A 22,574-nucleotide genomic window follows, 5' to 3' on the forward strand; every position below is an offset into this window, starting at 1 on the left:
AAAGGTGCCCAGCAGACCCTCAAGCAGCTTTTCACACCCTGCAGAAACAAGCAGTTTTGCTCCTGCTTGGGGACGAAGCATTCACACACGCACCCCCTCAGAGAATCAAGGAACTCGGAATTCATCCATTTCAGGATTTCACGCAAGAAACTTCCTGGATGGATTTTCAAAGGAAAGGGAAATCTGTCAGTGACCTGTTAATCCGCCGGCCCTCTGAGCACGTGGCTCAGCACAGCCCATGGGAGCAGCCTGACAGCCCGGGAACTGGCACAAGCTGAGTCACACGAGGCCAAAGCACTGTTACGTAGCCACCCTCGTTTAACTCAGCACCCAGTTTCTTTCCTTTCACTCTTCTTTGCTGTTGCTCTTCTCTCCCAAAAACCACTTCCAGTGCAAGAGATGGAGACAAAAGTTAAGCAGAACTTTTCTGGATTGCCCCACCCTATGTAGCTAAGTGAGAAGCCATAAGCCTGGCTTACATTAAGAACTGTTATGTCCCTACAAACTGACAGCACCTCCCCTTTCATTAAAACCTAAACAAGGGGAAGACATTAGGAGGCTTAATCCCTATCTAAAGGCTTATTAAGCTTCTAGTTTTATGTGCAGCACGCAAGGAGGAACAATTCGCCCGTAGGAAAAAGCTCTGTTTATAGAATAGTAACACATCATATTTTTGAACTGAAGGAGAACTCTTCCCCACTCATAGGGCACAAGGATTCAAGCAGTCAGCTGCTTTGGTGCCATCAGGTACTCCTCCTGCCTATATCAGCATCTCCAAAAAGTGGGAAATTATGGAGCGTGCATGACCTAACTCATCAGAGCCAAGCAGGGGGTCTGCACAGGAGGAACCCAAAGCTCTGCTACCCAGAGCAAACTATTGCTTTTAACTTAAACTGTCTTGATCTTCTCACTACAACATCTAAGGAGGTACAGGGCTGCAGGTGGTGAAGCCACACTGGAGGATTCACCTGCCTCCATTAGAGCCTAGTTTCATCAGCAGGCTTAGCGCAGACTTGGGGGCAAAAGGTACTCGCTTACTCTCAGGGGGTTCTCATTGAGGTAGGGGGGCTCTCCTTCGATCATCTCGATGGCCATTATCCCCAGCGACCAGATATCCACTTTGGGCCCGTACGCTTTCCGCGTCACCACTTCAGGTGCCATCCAGTATGGGGTCCCCACCATGGTGCTGCGTTTGCTCTGCTCAGGGGTGATCTGGGCACAGAAGCCGAAGTCAGCTGGAAAATTAAAGAGGGGAGGGGGAAAGAAAGAGACGCAGAAATCAGCAAGTTTCTCCAAAAACAACGCTTACTGCTGGCAGAGCTGTAGTACACGTTCCCCTGCTGCAGTGTCTGGTGCGTTGCTGCTCAAGCTGTGAAAGGAGGGGTGGTTTTGTGGCTAACACAGCGGACAGTGTTGAGAGGTAAGTTTCTACATCTGACTCACTGAGGATTACAGAGCTGTTGACTGGTCTGCTTGAACGATGGGGATCAGTAAATAACCGTATATGAATGTTCAGACACTTGACTGGGTTTGCAGCATTATGCAGCCGTAATACACTACGTAATAGATGGCCACTGGGTATGTGAAAATAGAAATTAATGCACAACCTGATCTTGATACACTCCCCAGCCCACACACTGTACTGTCTGGTGATATTTTCAGTCCCAGAGGCATTACTTCCCCAGTAGATATATCATCCCTCCAACACGATTTGCTTCACAGAGTAAACAGTGCCCAAAATAAATTCAAACTACCTAAATTTACACTGATTATTTTCTTCAAATACACAGAAAGATGGACTGCTAGGTTCTATGTCTCATTTGTATTTGACTTACCAAAAGAAAACTAATTCTGTTCTTGTGAGCCCAGCAGAATCAACACAGCAAGATGCACTGCCCATCCTGACCCCCTATGGCACAGCGGGTCTAATTTTAGGCAGAATGACGAAAATTAAACTGATCCCTAGCTGAGTTTTCATCAAGGGTAACAACCAGGAAAGGTACATATGGTTCATAAACAGAGCAAACTTCCAGCAGAGCCAATAAGCAGCTCAGGTCCGGAAGGTTACGGCATCACATCCACAGGGACTTCTCTAACTTTAAACTACAGCCCGGTACCTGCATACTGTGCTCACAGAAGTTATTCCGTAAGAAGAGAGCACTTTGGCCCTGATCAGCTATTCATCGCCAACACTCCAGAGATCTGACTGTACCAAAGTACAGCTTTAGTTTAAAAAGCAATTATGTGCAAAAAACCCCCACCTTCTTACTCAGCATATCTGCACTGTGTGAATTTTGAGTCATATCTGCTGTCACTGCCGACAAAAATAGATTTATTTATGCCTGTTGGGTGCCAGCCAGCAGAACTGAGAGGGAGAGAAAAGAAGCACAATTCTGTTCAAGCTATAGGTGGAAGATAATAATTCACTAGTTTCCAGACTTATTTCTGCATGGACAATGACAGGCCGAACTGCTACCTTAGCACCTGAGGGCACAACAGTCCCAAGGGCTTCATTACCGGTGATACCACAAGGAGGAAACAACATTTAGAGTCCAGTCTGGGTTGGCGTTGCAAGACTAAATGTTTCCTAGTTACAGAGTTTTCAGTTCTCCCTCCACTCCTCCTGTCTCTCAACTACCCGCAGTATTTTCCAGACTGAAGAGATCATTCACTAATAAAGACTTCTGGCCCTACACCTTCAAATCCAGCTTTCTAGACTGGGGTAGCATTAAAATACTGCTACTTCAGTCCACAAAAATAGATCATAGAATCATAGAATCATAGAATCATAGAATGGTAAGTGTTCGAAAGGACCTGAAAGATCATCTGGTTCCAACCCCCCTGCCATCAGCAGCGACATCTTCCACCAGACCAGGGTGCTCAGAGCTCCATCCAACCTGGCCTTGAACCCTGCCAGGGCGGGGGCAGCCACAGCTTCTCTGGGCAACCTGGGCCAGGGCCTCACCACCCTCATGGGGAAGAATTTCTTCCTAATATCTAATCTAAATCTGCCCTCTTTTAGTTTAGAGCCATTCCCCCTTGTCCTATCACGACACACCCTTGTGAAAAGTCCCTCTCCATCCTCCCTGTAGGCCCCTTCAGGTATTGGAAGGCTGCTATAAGGTCACCAATGGATGACCCAAAGCTAAACAAACCCCAAACTTCACTTCGAGTCTGGTATCCGTTCACAAGGATTCATGCTTGCCAATCTCCATTAAAACCAATGACACAAAAATACCTAGGGGAGCATTTCTAAAGTCTCTTCATCATCACAGCATCAAGCATCTCAAGCACCCATCTCCCTGACAGGCCTGGCCCATAGCTGATAACAGACCGGGGTTTGTAACTCAAGTTATCATCACTGCTGTTCCCCACGTACTTAGTTTGACAGAGCCATCCATTCCCAGCAGGATGTTGTCACTCTTGATGTCTCTGTGAATAACTTGGTTTGAATGGAGGAATTCCAGAGCTTGGAGACACTGAAAAAAAAAAATAGAGTAATAGAGATATTCTTACTGTGCATGAAATTATTCACCAGTCCCAGTTAGCAACTAATGGACTCTAACAATGCGCACTTTGAGTAGCAAGGGCTTAGTGTCTTAGTGTCTTTCATATAGCCAGGGCTACAGAGAGATATCTCACTGGGATCAGCGGGTCCTAGGAGGACAGGTTAGTCCCAAACAGGCATAACCGAGGGGATTCCAACCCCACTTTGTACTCCAGTCCTCCCTCTAGGGTGAAACTTCTTAGGCTTGCATTGGGATTGCGTGCTGCAACCTCCCAGATGAAATCCATCCTCTGAAGGAACGACTGCTGTGTTACAGAAGCTGGAGACAGCTATTCCTACGGAGCCAGTGACAGGTCGCAGGAAGCCTTTGTCCCCTTCCCAATCACAGCTCCCTCCGAGCGCGAGTGTTGCTTTACCTCTCGGCACACAGCTGCGATTTGTCCTTCATCCATGCAGGTCTCTGTCACGACATCTGTCAGGGAGCCTCCTGCCAAGTATTCCATGACCACCCAGAGCTCTTCTCCTACAAGGTAACTGAAGAGCCAAAACCAGATTTAAAATCAGCAAGCACGAGCACGGCACCGTTCACCCAGGCAGAATGCAATGGGGTTTAAAGCTGTCTCAGAAGAGCAGAGAAACCGTGAGGCTTGAGCAGTGTCTTTAGCACCAGGTACCCGTGGTACTTTCTGTACACGGGAGGATCTGATCACAACCTGAATGGGCAGAGGAAGAGTGAGTGCAGAAAGTCGAGGAAAGAGATAACGGAAGAGCAGGCTACGAGTTTCCTGGCCATAAAAGCAAGGCTGAATTTTTCTGCCACGGAAAGGGCCCAGACTAAGATGGAGACCCAACCTTACCATTCGTGCTGCTGCTGGGAGAGAAGAGGAAGAGCTACTAGTCAAGGAAGGCTCCAAGCATGCAACCCAGACATTTGGCACACAGCGTGGCTTTGGGGGGCTCTTGCATCAGAAGGGATGGCTGGGGGCTGCTTTGTCACCGCTGGCACCCTGCTGTCCTAAGCAACTCCCTACTTTGCCTAGGCCCAGGGACGCTGGGTGACACAATGGATGGCTGCCCACGAGCAACAGAGAAAGAACACCTTTTTTTAAGTATCATGCTTTGGGCCCATCTGGAAAAACATCAACACAATCTTCCATGACAGATGCATCAGGATCACACATTCCTGAAGGAAGGAACAGCTTGAAAACTTGAAACCCCACCTTCTCAGCCTATCCTCCCATTTTTAAAGTGAGTGGACAGATGAGTCAAGAGAGAGGGCAGAGAATCTAATTAAAAGCGTCTGCTGGCTCATCAAGCAGACGTTTGCTTCGCTCTAGAACACTGAAGAGCGAGCAGTGAATTCGCTAGGAGCCAAAGGCAAAAAGCAGGACAGGTTCTAGGGAACAATTAGCTAGAAAGCAACCATGAAGGAGAAATAAGTCATTAAGCCCAACTTGGCATGGAAAGTAGACAGAGATGAGTAAGACATCACAGGAGTGGGCAGGAGGTACACTTTGACCTCAGAAGGACACACTGCCAACACCTGAGCTGATGAAAAAACTCCCCCAAAATAAGAACTGTAATCTGAGCTGCGTAACAGAAGCGCTACAGTTCTGGAGAGCTTGTAATACTGGAGACAAAAATGGTATCTTGGTTTGGTGATGCTGAAGACTATGCAGTGAGGCAGAGCCCGGAGTTTCTTTCAGAATACAGAGCTCAAGGGCACAGGGCTATGCTCCCAGAGCAGACAGGTCTCCAACTCCACTGTGGACGAGAAGCCGATGCACTGGCAGTGTTTTCCGCAGCAGAAGCGGTGTCACCTGCACAGCAGCCCCTTGGAGTGACAGAAGAGTCACAGAATTGCTTTCAGAAGCGCTCCTGCCAACTCTGTGGGTCATCTACCTTCTAACGGGCTCTGAAAGTCACTCGGGCTTCCTGGCTTGTATCAGGAATGGTGTGGCCAGGAGGAGTAGAGAGGTGATCATGCCCCTGTGCTCGGCACTGGTGAGGCCGCACCTTGGGTGCCGTGTTCCAGTTTGGGCCCCTCACTACAAGAAGGACTTTGAGGGGCTGGAGCGTGTCCAGAGAAGGGCAACGAGGCTGGTGAGGGGTCTGGAGAACAAGTCTGATGAGGAGCGACTGAGGGAACTGGAGTTGTTTAGTTTGGAGAAGAGGAGGTTGAGGGGGCACCTTATTGCTCTCTACAACTACTCAAAAGGAGGGTGTAGTGAGGCGGGGGTTGGTCTCTTCTCCAAGTAACCAGCAACAGGACGAGACAAAATGGCTTCAAGTTGCATCAGGGGAGGTTTAGATTGAATCTTCGGAAAAATTTCTTCACAGAATGAGTGGTCAGGCATTGGACCAGGCTGCCCAGGGCAGTGGTGGAGTCCCCATCTCTGGAGGGGTTCAAAAATCACGTAGATATGGCACTTCAGGACATCATTTAGCAGGTATGGCAGTGTTGGATTGATGGTTGGACTTGATGATCTAAGAGGTCCTTTCCAAGCTTAATGATTCTACGATTTTACTCACACCCTTCCTTCCTGCCCTTATGCTGTTACTACTTCTTTATCGCTTCTGCCAAACCAGGCTCTCTCTAGATTCTATCAGCATCCTCTCAAAAAATCAGTCACCCTGGACATCATGACGCCTCCCTTCATTGCCATTAGCAGCCTAAACCCACTTGACCGTAAGGATGGGGCCACAATGGACTCCACTGCTCCTGTGTGAGAATCTCAAGTTGCCCATGCTGGGAGCAAGCTGGTATCTCTCTGCAGCCAAAAGCGATGGAGCGAGCCAGGAACCACACTGTGAATCAAAGCTGCACCACGAGCAGCCAAGGCACGTGCCAAGACCCAGGCACCTCAGTAATCGATAGATCTGACATAACACGCAGGAAGGTGGAATTAATGGTGGCTCCCCGCCAGCTGCCGCTGAGCAAATGTCATTTCAGAAGAATGGGTGGTACCGTCTGCCGCAGCAGTGGCCAGTTTTAGTCACGGAGCTGCCTGCTGTAGGCGTGACTCAAAACCACTCTCTCAGCAGTTCTGGAGACGCCACCACCAGAAAGTCCACACACCTACGTGCTGCTCTCCATGTGATGTCAGGCATAGGATAGTGTTGCACCTTGTCACCCACAGTTGCCTTCCAAAACAAGGCTGTAAAAACAAGCTGAGGAAAGTCTCTGAGGAAGAAGGAGGTGGTCTCTACAGCTTTCTCTTCATCCATCTCCAAGTGCAGGTAATGTCTGCTCCTGTAAGGTGTTCCTCGGCTTCCACTTAGATACCTTAGAAAGGTGTTCACCAAGCCCTTCCTATCACACACACCAGGCAGTCAAACTCCTTTTTTATTGACAAACTTTATAAAATTTGCTTTTGCCCAGAAGAGCAAGATCATTCATTACAGATATCTGCAACAGTGACGTGCTTCCAACGTGCAAACATGAAGGTAGGCCAGAACGAATTCAGTGTTTTCTTGTAGCACGAGTGTCATACATCTTCAGCTTTATCCACTGACCTTCCAGCCCTAGGAGAGTTTGGGGCTGGGGTGAGGGTAACAGTGGCTATCAATTAATGTGAGGATCTGTGGCATTTATTAGCTTAAGGAGAGCTCTTCAGAATGAAATAAACCAAAGGGCAGAGAGTCAGCTTTGCCTAACACTGGGCATCTGATGCCTGTGTTTAGATGCCCGAGGTTAGAAGCAGGGCTCTGAGGGCCCCTTTCACGTGGCAGAAAGAACCTCCAGAAGGTAACTCAGCACGAGTGGCTGCTTGTCTGCACAGGAAAACTAGCGTCACTGTCTTCAGAGATGGATGCTTCTAAATTCAGCTCCTAAGTACAGCTGAATTGGGCCATGTCACTACTTAAATGTCACAGCACACCTTCGTGCAACACCGGCCACTTACACCGCAGCAGAAAAGCTGCCTGAAGCATAAATGCACCATCTGCACAGTGATGCTTGGGGGGACAGTAAACCAGCCAGAGCTCTCAACCACAAGCCAGCAGGTCAGGGAGAATAAAGCACAGCAAACCCTTGCATAAGGGGAGGAGCTGAGGCAAAGAGAAGCGAGAGAGCTGGTTTATGCTGACAAATATCTTGCAGCTCCCGTTAGGGACTCAGAAGGGGAGACGCTGTCAAAAACAGAACCGCAGAAAAGAAACCAGGTCCCACAGTGGCAAGCACATCCCTCCTTGCACTTCCTTCTGCGACAGCAGCAGGCAGAAACCAGCAAGCGGTGTTCAAATATCAGCTTCACTCGGTGCTCACGCAGCAAACAGGGACGTTAGGCCAGGCCGGAGGGACGCAGCTCCCCAGCAACAGGATCCTGCAGTTGCAAAGCTGAAGCGGCACGATGGGCACAAGAACCCCCGCGTCCACCCTAGCTATTGCTCTGTCCACCTGCAGCACTCAAACAAAAGCTAATCCCTCTGAAAATGATTAGTGAGAGAAAGTAGAGGACAAAAGCAGCAGCTTTTGTTGCTGGAAGTTTGAAGAAGACAGCGGGACGCGCAGCTACCCTACGGCTGGGATGTACTGGCTGGAGGAGGCAAGCGCATGTACTCAGCGACACTGTCTCTAATGGGAAGGACAAGTCTCTCCATCAGTTTTCCCGAAAGAAAGCTCCTAATCAGCCAGGAGAAAGAAACAGTTTCAGCCCAGATGCAATTCTTTACTCTTCTTTGCCACTTGTTTCATTTCGCAGAGGTCATATCCTTCTGCTCCTTGTAGGAAGAGGGCGTCTGGCCGGCATCGCTTCCCTGCGCACACACCCCTGCCACAAAATTTCCGGAGCAGACCTTCTGTCCCTTCAACAATGTAGATTTTTACAGCGATGGATAAGACACAGCACCTTATAAATTCAGCATCACAGCTGATGCTGCAGCATGCAAGAAGTACTTTTTTTGGGCTAAGACATTAAGAGCCTGTTAAAGAAACCTGTTAACGAAGCAGCTGATAAGATTTTGATATGCATGCCAAGCAAACAAGTTTGCAAATACCCTCTAGGATTCCCAAAAGAGATTCTAGGTCACATCTCTCCGTTGCATCTTCAAAAAAATGAGCTGCCAAGATTAAAGCCTGCAGCCCATCCTACCTAGGCACTCTTTACCCTACAACAAGTCAAACCTGTAAGATCATCAGGACCAGTGGATTCCGACGTGAGCGCAGGAGACTGAAAATCCTGCAGCAGCTCGACTGGAACTTTATATATCTTTCTATATCTTTCTATATCTTTAACATACGGTGAATGACATAAAGGCTTGGCACGATGCACCGATGTTACATTGATGATGAATTCAAGCCACCATGCAGTGCTTCTGCCCGTTGGGCTTTCATTACACCCCAGATGTCAATGCTGACAGTTTGCATCCAGGAATTCAAACAGGGGAGATGTGAGAATTTCTTGCACTTTCAAAGGCAGCTCCCTACCCCCACAGAAGCACATTTACCAGTTGCTCTTTCCGAAGCAGCCAACCTCCAAACACCTGGTGATGGCCCTGCTACCATCACCCTTATGCACAGCATTAACATCCTGTGGGGAAGAGCTCCCACAGCCACGTTTTACTGCATTTTACTGCCTTGAGCTACAGTGACCAGAATTTTCACAGCCACACACGTTTATTTTAAAAACGGTTTACACTCAGCGCAGCAGCCATTGTGCTGCTTGCTTCTGCTCTGTTATTGTCCCCATCCAAGGGGCAACAGCTCAAGAACAAGAAGAGCAGGTCTCTACAGAAATAAGCTATTAGGTGCAGCTCTTGCAGTAAGGACAAGTAGGGACTCAAGGAGGACCTGTCCCATACGGACGTAACATATCCAAGGATGAGCAGGAGTGCCACAGCATGTGCATGAGCCCACAAAGCCCAGCCTTGGGAAGGGAATAATCCTGTTCCCTCTGTCTTCCAAAGGGTTCTTACGTCTGTGCCAGGTTTCCTTTTGTCCCTTTTTCACACCCACAGGAAAGCAGCCTTGCTTGGTAATGTGTCGCATGTCATTCACCCTCGTCACTGTTCTGCTACTGTGCAGAAAACCTCAGGGGACAGCCACGGGGACAAGATCACCATCTAACCCCAGAAGGAGTTTGCTCCTCCACAAGCAGAATGTCACCTTTGCTCAGTGGAAGAGAAAAGAAGAGGAAGAGGAAAGCAAATACAAATAACATCGTTAAAGCTATTTCTACTTCTTCTCTAATAGCAGGAAGGAAATGGCTTGTCATGTCAAATTTGGCAAAGGAGAGAACTGAAAAGCAGAGTCCTAACCACATGCTGCTAACGCTTTTGCTGCCAGCACCTCTAACAGGAGCCTAGATACCCCACTAATACTGACTCAGAGACCTGATTCTCCTGGGATATGGAGAGAGGCCACCAAGCCACCCACACCCCAACCTCGTCACACGCATTAAAGAATGCAAGGTTGTCCTATGCCTGCATGAAACTCAGACAGGATCACTAAAGACAGTGACATGGAAGTGTTTTCCAGAGCCCCTCTGTGGACTCTTCGAATCACGACATACCTGTCCAAGTAGTTGACAATGTTGGGGTTTTTGTTTTCCCTCATCACAAGGATTTCATTAATAATCAGTTCTTTTTTGGGCTGCTGCTGCAAATTCATCTGCTTGATTGCAACCTGCAGTGAGGAAAGACCAAGCAAAGCGTTATTACAGGAGTCCCCTAGAAACCTGCCAGTACCAGCGTCAATTATTTCAGTCCCACGTTCAGGTGAAGCGGGAAAACACTTTTTCATCACGGGTTGCTCAGCCTTCTAGTAATTCTGCGAGTTCCTGCAGCCAGTCCATTTCCACTTACGCTGGAGGATACTTCAGGCCAAGAAGGACAAGGGGAATTACTCTTTTCATACTGTCACAGTTCTGTCACAGTTGAATAGCCATCTTCATTTACAACTTCTCGGTAACAAGGAGAAGAGAGATTTCTTTCTCAATTTCATTCAAAAAAGAATTTCATTTCTTTAAGGATTCTTCTTCATTTTATTTCAGATTCGATGTCTCTGGAAGTTTTTTGGTGGGTGTTTCTTTTTTTGCTCCTGTGCAAATCTGTGCTTCCAGAAATCTATAGCAGGGCGCCTGTGCACGGAGGAGGTAAATAACGTAGCCTAAGCTTAGTACTTCCAGGTGGTAATTCTATTTCTTTCTGTCACAGCAAGACCCAGGGGAAAGCAGCACCAGTGTTTGGACAAAAAGCTGAAAATAAGTGAACAGGGTTCAGCTTTATCCCCAGTCATAACTGAAGGGCAATAGGGATGGATCTGTCAGTTGTAGCCCTTTGGCTTAGCAGCTTTCTGCCTCCTTCAGGATACCAACTCCTCATGTATACACACAGAAAGCACGAGGGTACATGTTCTTAACTCTTAGGTTCAACCCTCCACGCTACCAGAACTTCACGAGAGCACCCGGCCCTCAGACAAGCCTTCAAACCAGTAAGACTACTCAGCATAGCAGGAGGCAGAAACACTTCCACAGATGTTACAACCCAGCTGTATTTGGTACAATATTTAGGCAAAGGGAATGAAATGGAATTACGCCTTTACAAAACCGCTACTTGCAGAGAAAGAGGCCTAGGCGAAGGGAGGGGAGCCAGTAACTCCAGCTCACAAAGCAAGGACTAAGAAGAAACGAGCCACAGAGTACCAATACAGATGGATACAATTAGCATTTTGATAGTATAGCAGGGGAGACTGTACAAAAATCCCAACATATAAAAATCAAGAACAGACAGACACCACACATTTTCCTTATCTAAGACTATCCTATGCGTTAAGATACAAAATAAACAGCTGTAGTTATACTGAATAGCCATCGTCAGTGAAAATCTTCAATATTTTAATCCTGGGAGCTGCCCAAGGCTCCTGTAGAGCGCAAAATAAAGGAGTTTCCTTCCAGTGCTTCCAAATGTGTTTGGAGGGATTTTGGAATTTTGTTTTGAAGGATTGGTAGCAGCGCGCTTCACAGAAAGGAAGAGCTCAACAGGACGCCAAGGTTACAGCGATCCCAAATGCAAACTAAAAAATCCAAGGCCCAATCCGGACAAGGAGTAATGGTTTTGAACTAGAAGAGGGGAGGTTTAGACTGGAAATAAGGAAGACATTTTTTACAATGAGGGTGATGAAACCCTGGCACAGGTTGCCCAGAGAAGTACCACACTCCAGGTCGGGTTGGATGGGGCTCTGAGCAACCTGATCTGGTTGAAGATGTCCCTGTTCACTGCCGGGGGGGTTGGACTAGATGGCCTTTAAAGGTCCCTTCCAACCCAAAACATTCTATCATTCTATGATCACACTAGTGTAATGGGAATGATCTAGAAGTCTGTTGTAATATAAGCACTTTAATATTCACATGGGAGTCACCAAAGGGGTCCAGAAAGAAAGAGGAAAACCATCAAAGGAGTTCCTCCTCCTACAAAATTTCTCCTTGCTTCAAAATAAATGCAACACCTCAACCTCTCCCTCAGAGGCTGCAGTTAAACTGTCTTCACTCCTCAGGAACTGAAAAAGGAGTTGAAGGAGTTTCCGCAAAAAGCACAGTTATGAAATTCACTGGTGGATAACCCTGACATTGTACGAATGCAAAGTAGACATGCATTGCTGCAGACTTCCATAAATACATTTGGAATAATGCATACACTTTCCTCTTTAAAAATCTGCCATCTAGCAATAACGGTTTCCACAGACGCTGCATATCCATCACCACTAGTTCATTATGCATGCATGCAGCACGCAGGGCACTTTTCAATATTCGGCAGGGGGAAAGAAAAATACAGACAGACAGCCTGACCTCTCCTATGAGGACAGGCTGAGGGAGTTGGGGCTGTTCAGCCTGGAGAAGAGAAGGCTCCAGGGTGACCTTAGAGCAGCTGCCAGTACCTGAAGGGGCCGACAGGAAGGACGGAGAGGGGCTTTTCACAAGGGTGTGTAGTGATAGGACAAGGGAATGGCTGTAAACTAAAAGAGGGCAGATTTAGATTAGATACTGGGAAGAAATTCTTCCCCATGAGGGTGGTGAAACACTGGCACAGGTTGCCCAGAGCAGCTGTGGCTGCCCCCTCCCTGGCAGTGTTCAAGGCCAGGTTGGACGGGCCTTTGAGCAACCTGGTCTGGTGGAAGATGTCCCTGCTGATGGTAGGGGGGTTGGAACCAGATGATCTTTCAGGTCCTTCCAAACCCAAACCATTATATGATTCTATGATTCTATGTTTCTACGATTCTATGATTCCTTGTCTCTCAATTCAAGGGCAGAAAGCAAGTGGGCAAAGGGTGGGAGAGGAACTATTTCTATGTAAGTCAACTAGCATAAGTGTAGGAAGCAAAGGAGCAGAGGGCACATAAAAGAATTTAAATGGGGACAGTCAGGAATCCGAGGGATGGAGAGATAAATTTCTGCTGCGGAACTATCCAGTCCAAACTTTTGCTTCTAGCCTTCGTGGTTGACAGAAAGATTCTTGACAAATATGAAATGATCCAGGAACCAAAAGTTCGGAAATAATTTTTTCCAGTTCTCTGCTCAGACCAGTCAACCATGCCTCATTAGCAAGGAAATAAATACCTCATTAAAAATAAGATGTCATGAACCCCTGAAAGACCGTCTTTATTTTGCAGCATCAACTTGAACTTTCAGGACACAATCCAAAATCTACTGCTGTGGCATTCTGGCAGCACTTACCTCCTGTCCTGTAGCTACATCAATTGCTGTGTAAACTGTACCTGAGGCTCTAAACAAAAGAGAGCAAAGAAGAAAAATACTTATTAGTGCCTCATAGCAAGACTGAGAGCTTAACACACGCTCCCTCCCACTTGTCTCTTTGAAGTGCTCTCAGTCCCAATCCTTTTCATGCAATAATCCCAGTGGTAAATATCATCTGAAATATTTCTGAGCCAAGACCGCTGTTGGAGCAGAAGCCAGAGAATTTCTGGGGAACAATGGTCATCCAAACCCTTGCTGCTAAACCAGCAACTTAGCACAGCTTGTAGGACCATGAGTTGATCCGATTTAAACGGGCATGACTGCGCTGCGCTGGCTTGCAAACTGCCCAGCATGGTCACAGAGCAGACAGGATCAGCTCAAGTAAACAAATATGGCTTTTGTAGCGAGGGCAACGGGAGTCTGAGCCTCAGCACATGGAGCTGCCAGCAGATCTCTCAGTGACTTGCACCATAGCCTCTCCTCAACCTCAACCCCTATTTTCCCCTTAACCTGCTCAGAGGGGTACAACACCCGCACTGAGGAGAGGTAATGCAGAAAGAAAATCTGTAACGTGAAGATCGTCTTGCATACTGAAAATAAGCAGTTCCTTCCCTGCTTGTAGTTATATTTAGCAACATAATCATCTTATGACATGTTTTCTTACATTAAAACGCAATCACACAAAAAAAATCATCCCTGTGACTGAAGACTTGATCAAGAAAGAGGGAAGAGCTGGGTGTGTATGTGAGTGTAACCCACCAAAACAACCAAAACCCCCCAAAAATACAAAAGAAAACAAAAAAAGCAACCAACCAAACTCTCCAAAGCACCACCAATAGCTTTTCCAGCCAACTAACATCGCCTGGTTTCAGTGATTCCTTCTTAGCATAAGGAAAGGTATTGGACAGAGAAGGAGCATATACCAACCCTTGTCCAATCTTCTCAAAACACGTGTACTTCTTTTTCGGATCACCCACACTCACAATACTTCCTACAAAACAAACAAAAAAAAAGGATTTTCTAAGTGCTTTTTTGTATAGCTATAGGAACCAACCGGAATTTAAGAGCAGCTCCACTGGCACAGTGGGCTCCGTTGAGCTTCATGAACCACTCGTCAGAAATCCAGAGGCACATGAACACCAAGGAAGTCTTCAGCTACTTACACACGGATCAGCGGTGGCATTCCCCTCTCACAGGTATTTCCCTTCTGAATGGTGGAACACAGACATTAAGCACATTTAACCCTCGCTAGCAGCTGGTGACTGCACACTGCTAGGCACAGGATGGGGAGGCATGGCCACCACACACGTAAATAGAGTTATTTGCTGGAAACCTGCAACTTCATGTCACCCCCAGCTTCAACACATTGGATGAACTAACCAGCTGCATCCTGGGCTGCATCCCCAGCAGCGTGGGCACAGGGCGAGGGAGGGGATTCTGCCCCTCTGCCCCGCTCTGCTGAGACCCCCCCGGGAGTCCTGCGTCCAGCTCTGGAGCCCTCAGCACAGGGCAGAGCTGGAGCTGTGGGAGCGGGGCCAGAGGAGGCCCCAGCAATGATGCGAGGGCTGGAACCCCTCTGCTGGGAGGAAAGGCTGGGAGAGCTGGGGCTGGTCAGCCTGGGGAGGAGAAGGCTGCGGGGAGACCTTAGAACAGCTGCCAGGACTTGAAAGGGGTCTTCTAAGAAAGATGGGGACTGACCTTCTAGCAGGGCCTGTAGCAACAGGACAAGGGGTGATGGTTTTAGACTAAAAGAGGGGAGATTCAGACTGGATATAAAAAAGAAATTCTTTATGCTGAGGGTGGCGAAACTCTGGCACAGGTTGCCCAGAGAGGTGGTCGATGCCCCATCCCTGGGAACATTCCAGGTCAGCCTGGACAGGGCTCTGAGCAACCTGATCCAGTTGAATATGTCCCTGTTCATGGCAGGGGGGTTGGGGTAGATGGCCTCTAAAGGTCCCTTCCTACCCAAACCACTCTGTGATTCTATAACCTAAGATAACACTGCACTCAACATCCTCTGAATTTGTGGCCAGGGCCTCATTCACCTCAGAGCCAACTGTCGGTTGCAAATCTAGCCAAAGATTTCCCTACACCACGACAATTTCTTCCAGAAGTTTTTACGACATTTCCATACTGGCACGACTGTAGCCATTACTGACCCAGTGACTGGGTTGCAAGACTCATGAGGGAAGCTGGAGAGACCCTTCAGAGCCAAACTTCCCACAACCTGAGCGATGCTCAGTCCAGAAACCCAACAGTCAGCACAAGCTTTAGCAGCAGCAGCTGCGTGACCGCAGCTTTGCTCTGGTTTTGGAGAGCTACCCGAGGCAATCTCAACCTCCTTCTCCCCTAAATGTGGCGGTTCAGCCAGAAGAAAGCGCATTACAGAATCACAGAATCACAGAATGGTAGGGGTTGGAAGGGACCTCTGTGGGTCACCTAGTCCAACCCTCCTGCCGAAGCAGGGTCACCTACAGTAGGCTGTAGAGGACCTTGTCCAGGCAGGTCTTGAATATCTCCAGAGAAGGAGACTCCGCAGCCTCCCTGGGCAGCCTGTTCCAGTGCTCCGTCACCATTACTGCATCCCTCAAAGGAAAAGCGCTTTGCCTGATGTTCTGCAACGCCTGGCAGTGAGGGGCTGCTCATGCTCAAGGTGGATTTGGTATCCACTAGGAACGCAACGTTTTCTGTACACGGGGAGGGAGCTCACGGCGCAAGGGCAGGCGGTGGACCAGATGCGTAGACGCGCTGGAGTCCAGCGAATCATACAGCGGGTTGCCAAGGGGTAAACTGGAGAAGCTGCCAAAAGGAGCATCCTCGAAACTCAACACTCCCCGCAAACATGAACTGATATCCGTAACACCCCTACGGCAGGCAGGAATCGCACCCTTCTTAGGCTGAAGAAATCGGAGCCAACAATTCCTGGAGCTCAGCTGGGAGCGAGTCTCCTCTCCAACAGCACCAAGGTGGCTTAATAGGATCAAGGGATGTGGAGCGGCATCCGAGTTGGTGCTTGCAAGTCACTCAAGCTGCCGACATATGGTGCTGCTTTCACAGGGGTCTGGGGCTGAGCCTGAACAGATGTACGCTGGCAGAGAAACCGCTCATGGTCGTGAGGCCAAGAAATCCAGTAGCAAGCAAAGAGCAGGCTATTTTTAGACGCTGCTGGAGAGCGGCCAAGCCCACGGGGTTTAGGGCAGACAGAGGTAAAGGAAGGGAATATGGTCCATGTTTGGAGAGGAGGGTGGGAAGAGAAGTCTGACTATATAAACCCCACTGTACAATTACGGGAGCAATGCTGTCAGCCCTGAGGATAAACATTTCTGGACAAATGTTCATAAACTTTCCCTCAAAGCCTAACACAGGCTACAAGTTCAGTCTGAGAGACCGGCAAATCTTTCCCCACGGCAGTGACAGGACAGTGCTGCAGTAACAAGAGGCAACCGCCGGTCTTGCCCTGTTCAGTGCTCACATCTGTAAAATGGGATAATCATAGAATCATAGAATCATAGGTTGGAAAAGACCTCTAAGATCATCAAGTCCAACCATTCACCCAACACAGAATCACAGAATCACAGAACGTTCGGGGTTGGAAGGGACCTCTGTGGGTCATCTACTCCAACCCCCCTGCCAAAGCAGGGTCTCCCAGAGCAGGCTGCACAGGACCGCGTCCAGGCGGGTCTTGAATATCTCCAGAGAAGGAGACTCCACAACTTCTCATTTGTATTAGCATTTGTATTAGCATAGCACTTATCTCCTGCCACGGTCCCTGCTTGCCCTACCTGGTCACAAAAATGTCTTGAATCCTTAACAGTACGAAGGTCCTGCTAATTAAGTGACTGAAGTTGCTATTTGGAAACAATGAGTATGAGTTTTCCAACAGCAAGTGGTTCCAGCTAACATGCCATCAATTCAATTAAGGCTTTATTTAAAGAATTAGGTACCCAGATACCATTTTAATTTTTAATGTTTGGGGTTTTTTTAGTTAGACCCCCAGATTATATTTTCCTTCATCTAGCTACTACTCTTTGCTTCATAAAATACTGACCTTTAGGGGTATACACTTAACCGAGGAGACCAGCCTGACTGTAGAGGTGCTAACACAATTTGCATTAACTAACAACCAGAGCATCTGTGTAATTAATACAGGATTAGTAGTTCAAAGCATTAGAAATGCTCTACCCTAATAAAAACTGGCCCAGGCTGAGGATAGCAATCAACTGCACAGAAGAGCCGGTTCAGCTGTTGGATATGCCGCAGCGTAGCCCAAAAACACCAGGCAGCAGAGGAGCACTTGAAGGTAGGGACTGTTAAAGACACTAGGACACAGCAGAGAGATGAGACGAATTTTTCTCAGAAACAAGGACTAATTTGGGTACTCACACAATGTTAAGGCACTTAAAAATAACTAAGTCACTTGACACCACGGTATTGTGGAAGGCAAATTTGGGGATGCATTAATTTCCTCTCCATCTTTTAGACACCTTATGCCTAACATTTCAATATAATCATCCACGCTCCAGAGCGACAGAATATCAAGATCTGGAACAATCTCAGACTTCATAGTTAAGTAGACGTAACTTATTCCGGGCTTGTTTTGCAGAGCCTGAGGATCTGTAACTCCCCAGGGGCTTCAGCTGGCATCACAGGTGCTCAGCTTACATTCAAGCTCCCTCTTTACATCTGCCCCCGATTTTGGCACACGGTCACAACGCAATGTCTTCGGTAAGGGATCTCAAAATGGGAATGTCAAACCATTTCAGCTTATTAAGATTTTGAGAAATCAACACAGCAAGCCCTGGAATTTATGGGGTTTTTTTTTTACAGAAAGGACGTACTTAATTTTTCCAAGATCTCTTCATCTGACATTTTTGGCTTTTTCTTTTGTTTCTCCGCGTTCTTGACCAGCATATCAGGTGCTGTTGTGCTGTTTTCCGAGGGAGAAGAAATAGGAGAGGTCGCCACATCTCTGGTAGGAGGAGGAAGGGGGTCTATCACAGAACGGGTGTATATCTAATTTTGTCGAGAAAAAAAATATATATTAATACAAATCAGATTAAGACAATTCTATTCCTCATTATTGTTCTTGTTGTTGCCAGGGATGCATTTCTACAGCTACTTTGTTAACAGCTAACATCGTTAAGTGAGGACTCTCTCAGCCCTCCCCTAACTAGGCAGGTGATCACATGAAGGTGCTCCTGCAGAAGGAATGGCTCCCACCTCCTCCTTAGCAGGGCTCAGCACCACGCCACGCAGCGTGGACGAGGAGCCACGGTCAAAACTGGACCGTGACCATGGTAGCAGCGGCTGAAGGAAGTGTTTCTGCTCACAGATTTTGTGTGCTCGGGTCGCGGAGCTATCACGGGGGGTGGAGCCGCGTCGTCTTCATCATCTTCATCTTCAGACACTGAGGGCACTGCAGGGGTCTCAGAGACAGCCTTCACATTCTGCCAGTAGTTACACAAACAGAAAAATAAAAACCCACTCTCTTGTTACGAACAGAATCAGAAACAGTCGATTAAGCTCCTAACAGAGACTGCGTCGAAGCAAGTGCAGAAAAATAACAATCAGAACAGGCTAGCAAGTTGCAATATCTGAAAAATTTGAACCCTGAAGATCCTGAGCCTTCGTGGGAATTGGAGGGGCAGCCCATCACCGCCCGCCGCAACCATACAGACAGAGCTTGCCCTCTCCTGCAGGAATTCCCTTCCCTCCTTCCCAAGGACGTGCGACCCAGCCGGGCGCGCTCCCTGCCTTCCCGACAGCCGCACGGCAGAGCCCGCAATGCTGGGGGCAACGTCTGGGTTTGGAAATATCTGTCTCTATTTATGCTGCCTCTTTTTTTTTTTGAATGCTTGCTTCAAACTCCGATCATGCCGATTGGAGATTTCAGTCCTTAAATGTTTTAATTTGCATCAAAATCTGAATGGTTTCTCTAAAAGTTGGGAGGTCAGGTTAACATCAGCCTTGTTACTGTGACTGAGAACTAAGTAATCAGAGATTTTGGAAGCAGAATCTGGTAAAATCTTTTCAAATCTCCTTTAAAATTTTATGAAAAGCAGGAACAATTATTTAAAAAAAAATTTATAAGTGGTTAAAAGAATGTATCTGGAATTTTTTGCAATAGATTAGAAATCACAGCCACTTTCAACCTTTTAAATTTGAAACTGGATTTTAAGTTCCTGGCGTCCCTTACACTATAAACATTTCAAAAGAAACTTGGCGAGATCGTCAACCCACTAGACCAGTTCTGCTTGTGCATCATCAGTTCCCTAAGAGCGGCAGGGAGGAAAGTGTTAAAATATTGTTCTCTCTGAAAGAGGGGAAAACAATGTAATATTTCACTGGACCTAAAATACTTCAAGACACCATCATCCTGACATAGCATCGCGAAAGTGCACTTGACAGAGCACAGGAGCTCAGCCTGTTTAAAGCTACAAGAAGATACACCTACGTGCTGGGAATTTCCTGAATATCCCCAGAATTAAAGGTTACCCAATGTCCTCCAAAAACATCAGGCTATCTCAGTAGACTGGTAACTGCTGCTTTTTTCAGGATGTACTTCAAAATCCGAGAGCCTCAGCTATTCGAAGCTCCTGACGACTGACGTACAATGACATGCACCAATGAACAACATCAGAAACATTCTCCTTTTCACAGAAAGTCCTAAGCGGTCAGATCTGGATATGCTGCCTCCGGAAAGGAGCAGAAGCAGCCCACTCTAGACAGTGGCACAGCGGTGAGGAGACAAGAGATGAGGGAATCGTGGGGTTTTATGAATCGTCTTCAACTGAAAGTTTTGTTTCTGACATCTCACACACACATACAGAAACATTAGGGAGTTTTCAGCTCGTGCCTCCTAACAAAGCAAATGGGAGTGATACCTGCCCTGGCAAGGACAGAGTAAAGGGCACGCAGAGAGGACGAGAACCTTTTATTTCCTTTTCTGCTGGAGATTAGTTTGGTTAATCAACATTAATCTACATTAGTTTTGGTCAATCAGACCTTGCAGGTTACTAATTAAGCTTTGTTAGATCACAGATGTTTATAGATGTTTATACATATAAAACCTGGAAGAAGAGTGTTTATCAAATTCTAGGTACAGGAACAGATCATTTTGTATGAAAACAAAAGTATTTCTATTCTTTTATTCCCTAATTTCTATTCATTACATCACTATTTACTAACAAAAGTCTCTTCTGTCTGCTTGATTCTCCTTTGAGTTGGGGGGGAAAAAAAAAAGAGCAGAATGACTTTTCAGGATAATTTGCCTGTTTTTATAAACATATATTCACTATATAAATATACATTGTTTAGATTTTAAAACACTAAGCAAACTAAAAGTTTACATGTAGCTAACACTACTTTATCTAAGTTTTTAAATCCCCAAACTTGAGACAGAACGCGCACACCAGTCTTACCAAGGTATTTGATGAATTGTAATCCTCCGTCAACTTATCTGCAAGAGACAGACAGTGATGCCGTTACAAACCAGGGGGAAACACAGCCACCACGGGGAGCGGAGGAAGGGACAAGCTAATTTGGGAAGTGGAAGGAAAAAAGGCTGTTCCCAAATCCAGGCATTACCTGCAGCTTAACATGGTGACACCTGGCAGGTATGGGAACAGCGGGTAAAAAATTCTGCAGACAAATGCAGGGGCCCCAAAGCCCTGGTGTCGGAGGGAGGAATTTCCCAGAGCAACACCTGAATGAATATTGTCCTCCATCCATAGACACAAAATATTTTCGACGGGCTAAATCACCAGCAGAGGCACCGCAGTCAGCCCAAGACCCGCACGATGTTCAGTCCCAGCCACCTACACCTCCTGGCACAGCCACAAGGACCCCGCGAGTCATCTGGTGGGTTTCTTGTCTGACTGTCCAGGCACATATGGAGAAGATTTGTGCTTTTATCCCTGCCTGGAGCCTTCCTAGTTAATACCAGTTTTGGTGACATGGCTCTACCCTCTTAAAAGAAGGAAAGCAGGGTTTAATGTTCAGAAAGGGAAGGAGTTAGAGCTGAAAGGGAAAAGGAGCAGTAGTTGTAGGAGTCCTCCAGTAGGCAGGCAATCCATGCAAAGAAGGCACAAAACCTTGTCACCTTAGATTTTTAGAGAAGCCCAGTCAGCAGTTACCAAGCAACCCAGCAGCTGAGGCGTATTCCTCGATCACAGCACTCGGGAGCGGAGACACCCTCACCCCAAGCACACACAAAGCAACATCCACATCCGCGCTGGGAACCGAAACTGGTGCAAAGTTTAGCTGTCTGTTCTCTCCGGGAATCTTCATCACTGTGATCCCAGCACCAACACTCTGCGATCTGCCTTCCAGGTGCTGGGTGTGAGCTTCAGAAAACTTCTGTGTTTCGGGGATTTAGCCAGTTGACTGACCTCCTCTTTTGCAGCTATGCTGGGCATCAGGATTAACTGAATGGCATTTTTAAATCATAGAATCGTAGGTTGGAAAAGACCTCTGAGATCATTGAATTCAATTTTAAAGGAAGAGGGATGCTTGAGAATCTCATTCACATTTTCCAGACCTACTTGTTGATAAAAGAAAGAAACCCCACATGCAGACACCAATGGAAAGTTGGACAAAGCAGCCGTACAACACAATCACCACGTACCTGTGAAACTCATGTACTTCTGGCTGTTGGAGATCTTCTTGGAGTTGTAAAACTCCAACACGTCCAGCACCGCCTGGGGGTTCTTCTTCTGCTCGGACTTGGTGATGTTGGAAGTCTGCAGTAAACGCGCCCACTGCTCCGGCATTCCCTGTGGGGAGATGGACCCTGTCAGCCCACGGGCAGTCTAAGGTGGCTCACCGCAGCAGTTCTGCCACCACACAGTTTCTGGAGTTAGTCAGCGCTGTGAGGGAAACAGGGAGAAAAGAGGAAAGGAGAGGAAAGGCAAAGAGGCGGTGGATCGACACCTTCCTAGCCACTGTCTGTGTTACAAGTCACACGTTCCTTACATGGACATGCAAATGGCAGTCCTCTAACGGGGCTCTGAAGAACAAAACTCAAAAGACAGAAAGGAGCAGATCTGAGAAGCTCAACATGAGCCGGCAATGTGCGCTTGCAGCCCAGAAAGCCAACCGTACCCTGGGCTGCAGCAAGAGCAGCGTGGCCAGCAGGGCGAGGGAGGGGATTCTGCCCCTTTACTCCGCTCTCCTGAGACCCCACCTGGAGTCTTGCGTCCAGCTCTGGAGCCCCCAACATAGGAAGGACATGGATGTGTTGGAGCGGGTCCAGAGGAGGGACACAAAGATGATCCAAGGGCTGGAGCACCTCTCCTATGAGGACAGGCTGAGGGAGTTGGGGCTGTTCAGCCTGGAGAAGAGAAGGCTCCAGGGTGATCTTCAAGCAGCCTTCC

At 47.5% G+C, this 22,574-nt stretch overlaps 1 protein-coding gene across 12 annotated transcripts in view; it reads right to left on the reverse strand.

Moving 5' to 3' along the window:
* PAK1 (p21 (RAC1) activated kinase 1) overlaps positions 1-22,574 on the reverse strand; it is a 124,328-nt gene that overhangs the window by 10,313 nt on the left and 91,441 nt on the right. For all 12 annotated transcript variants that reach the window (XM_075415924.1, XM_075415916.1, XM_075415965.1 and 9 more), the window contains 10 exons: positions 21,827-21,974; positions 20,622-20,659; positions 18,531-18,647; positions 18,039-18,213; positions 14,128-14,191; positions 13,180-13,228; positions 10,021-10,133; positions 3,925-4,042; positions 3,380-3,479; positions 1,039-1,235 (listed from right to left, as the gene is read on the reverse strand). In XM_075415924.1, coding sequence (XP_075272039.1) covers positions 1,039-1,235; positions 3,380-3,479; positions 3,925-4,042; positions 10,021-10,133; positions 13,180-13,228; positions 14,128-14,191; positions 18,039-18,213; positions 18,531-18,647; positions 20,622-20,659; positions 21,827-21,974 — 1,119 coding nt within the window. The remainder of the gene's footprint in view (positions 1-1,038; positions 1,236-3,379; positions 3,480-3,924; positions 4,043-10,020; positions 10,134-13,179; positions 13,229-14,127; positions 14,192-18,038; positions 18,214-18,530; positions 18,648-20,621; positions 20,660-21,826; positions 21,975-22,574) is intronic.

Source organism: Opisthocomus hoazin, chromosome 1 (assembly GCF_030867145.1).
Source record: "Opisthocomus hoazin isolate bOpiHoa1 chromosome 1, bOpiHoa1.hap1, whole genome shotgun sequence".
Classification (NCBI taxonomy): Eukaryota; Metazoa; Chordata; class Aves; order Opisthocomiformes; family Opisthocomidae; genus Opisthocomus; species Opisthocomus hoazin.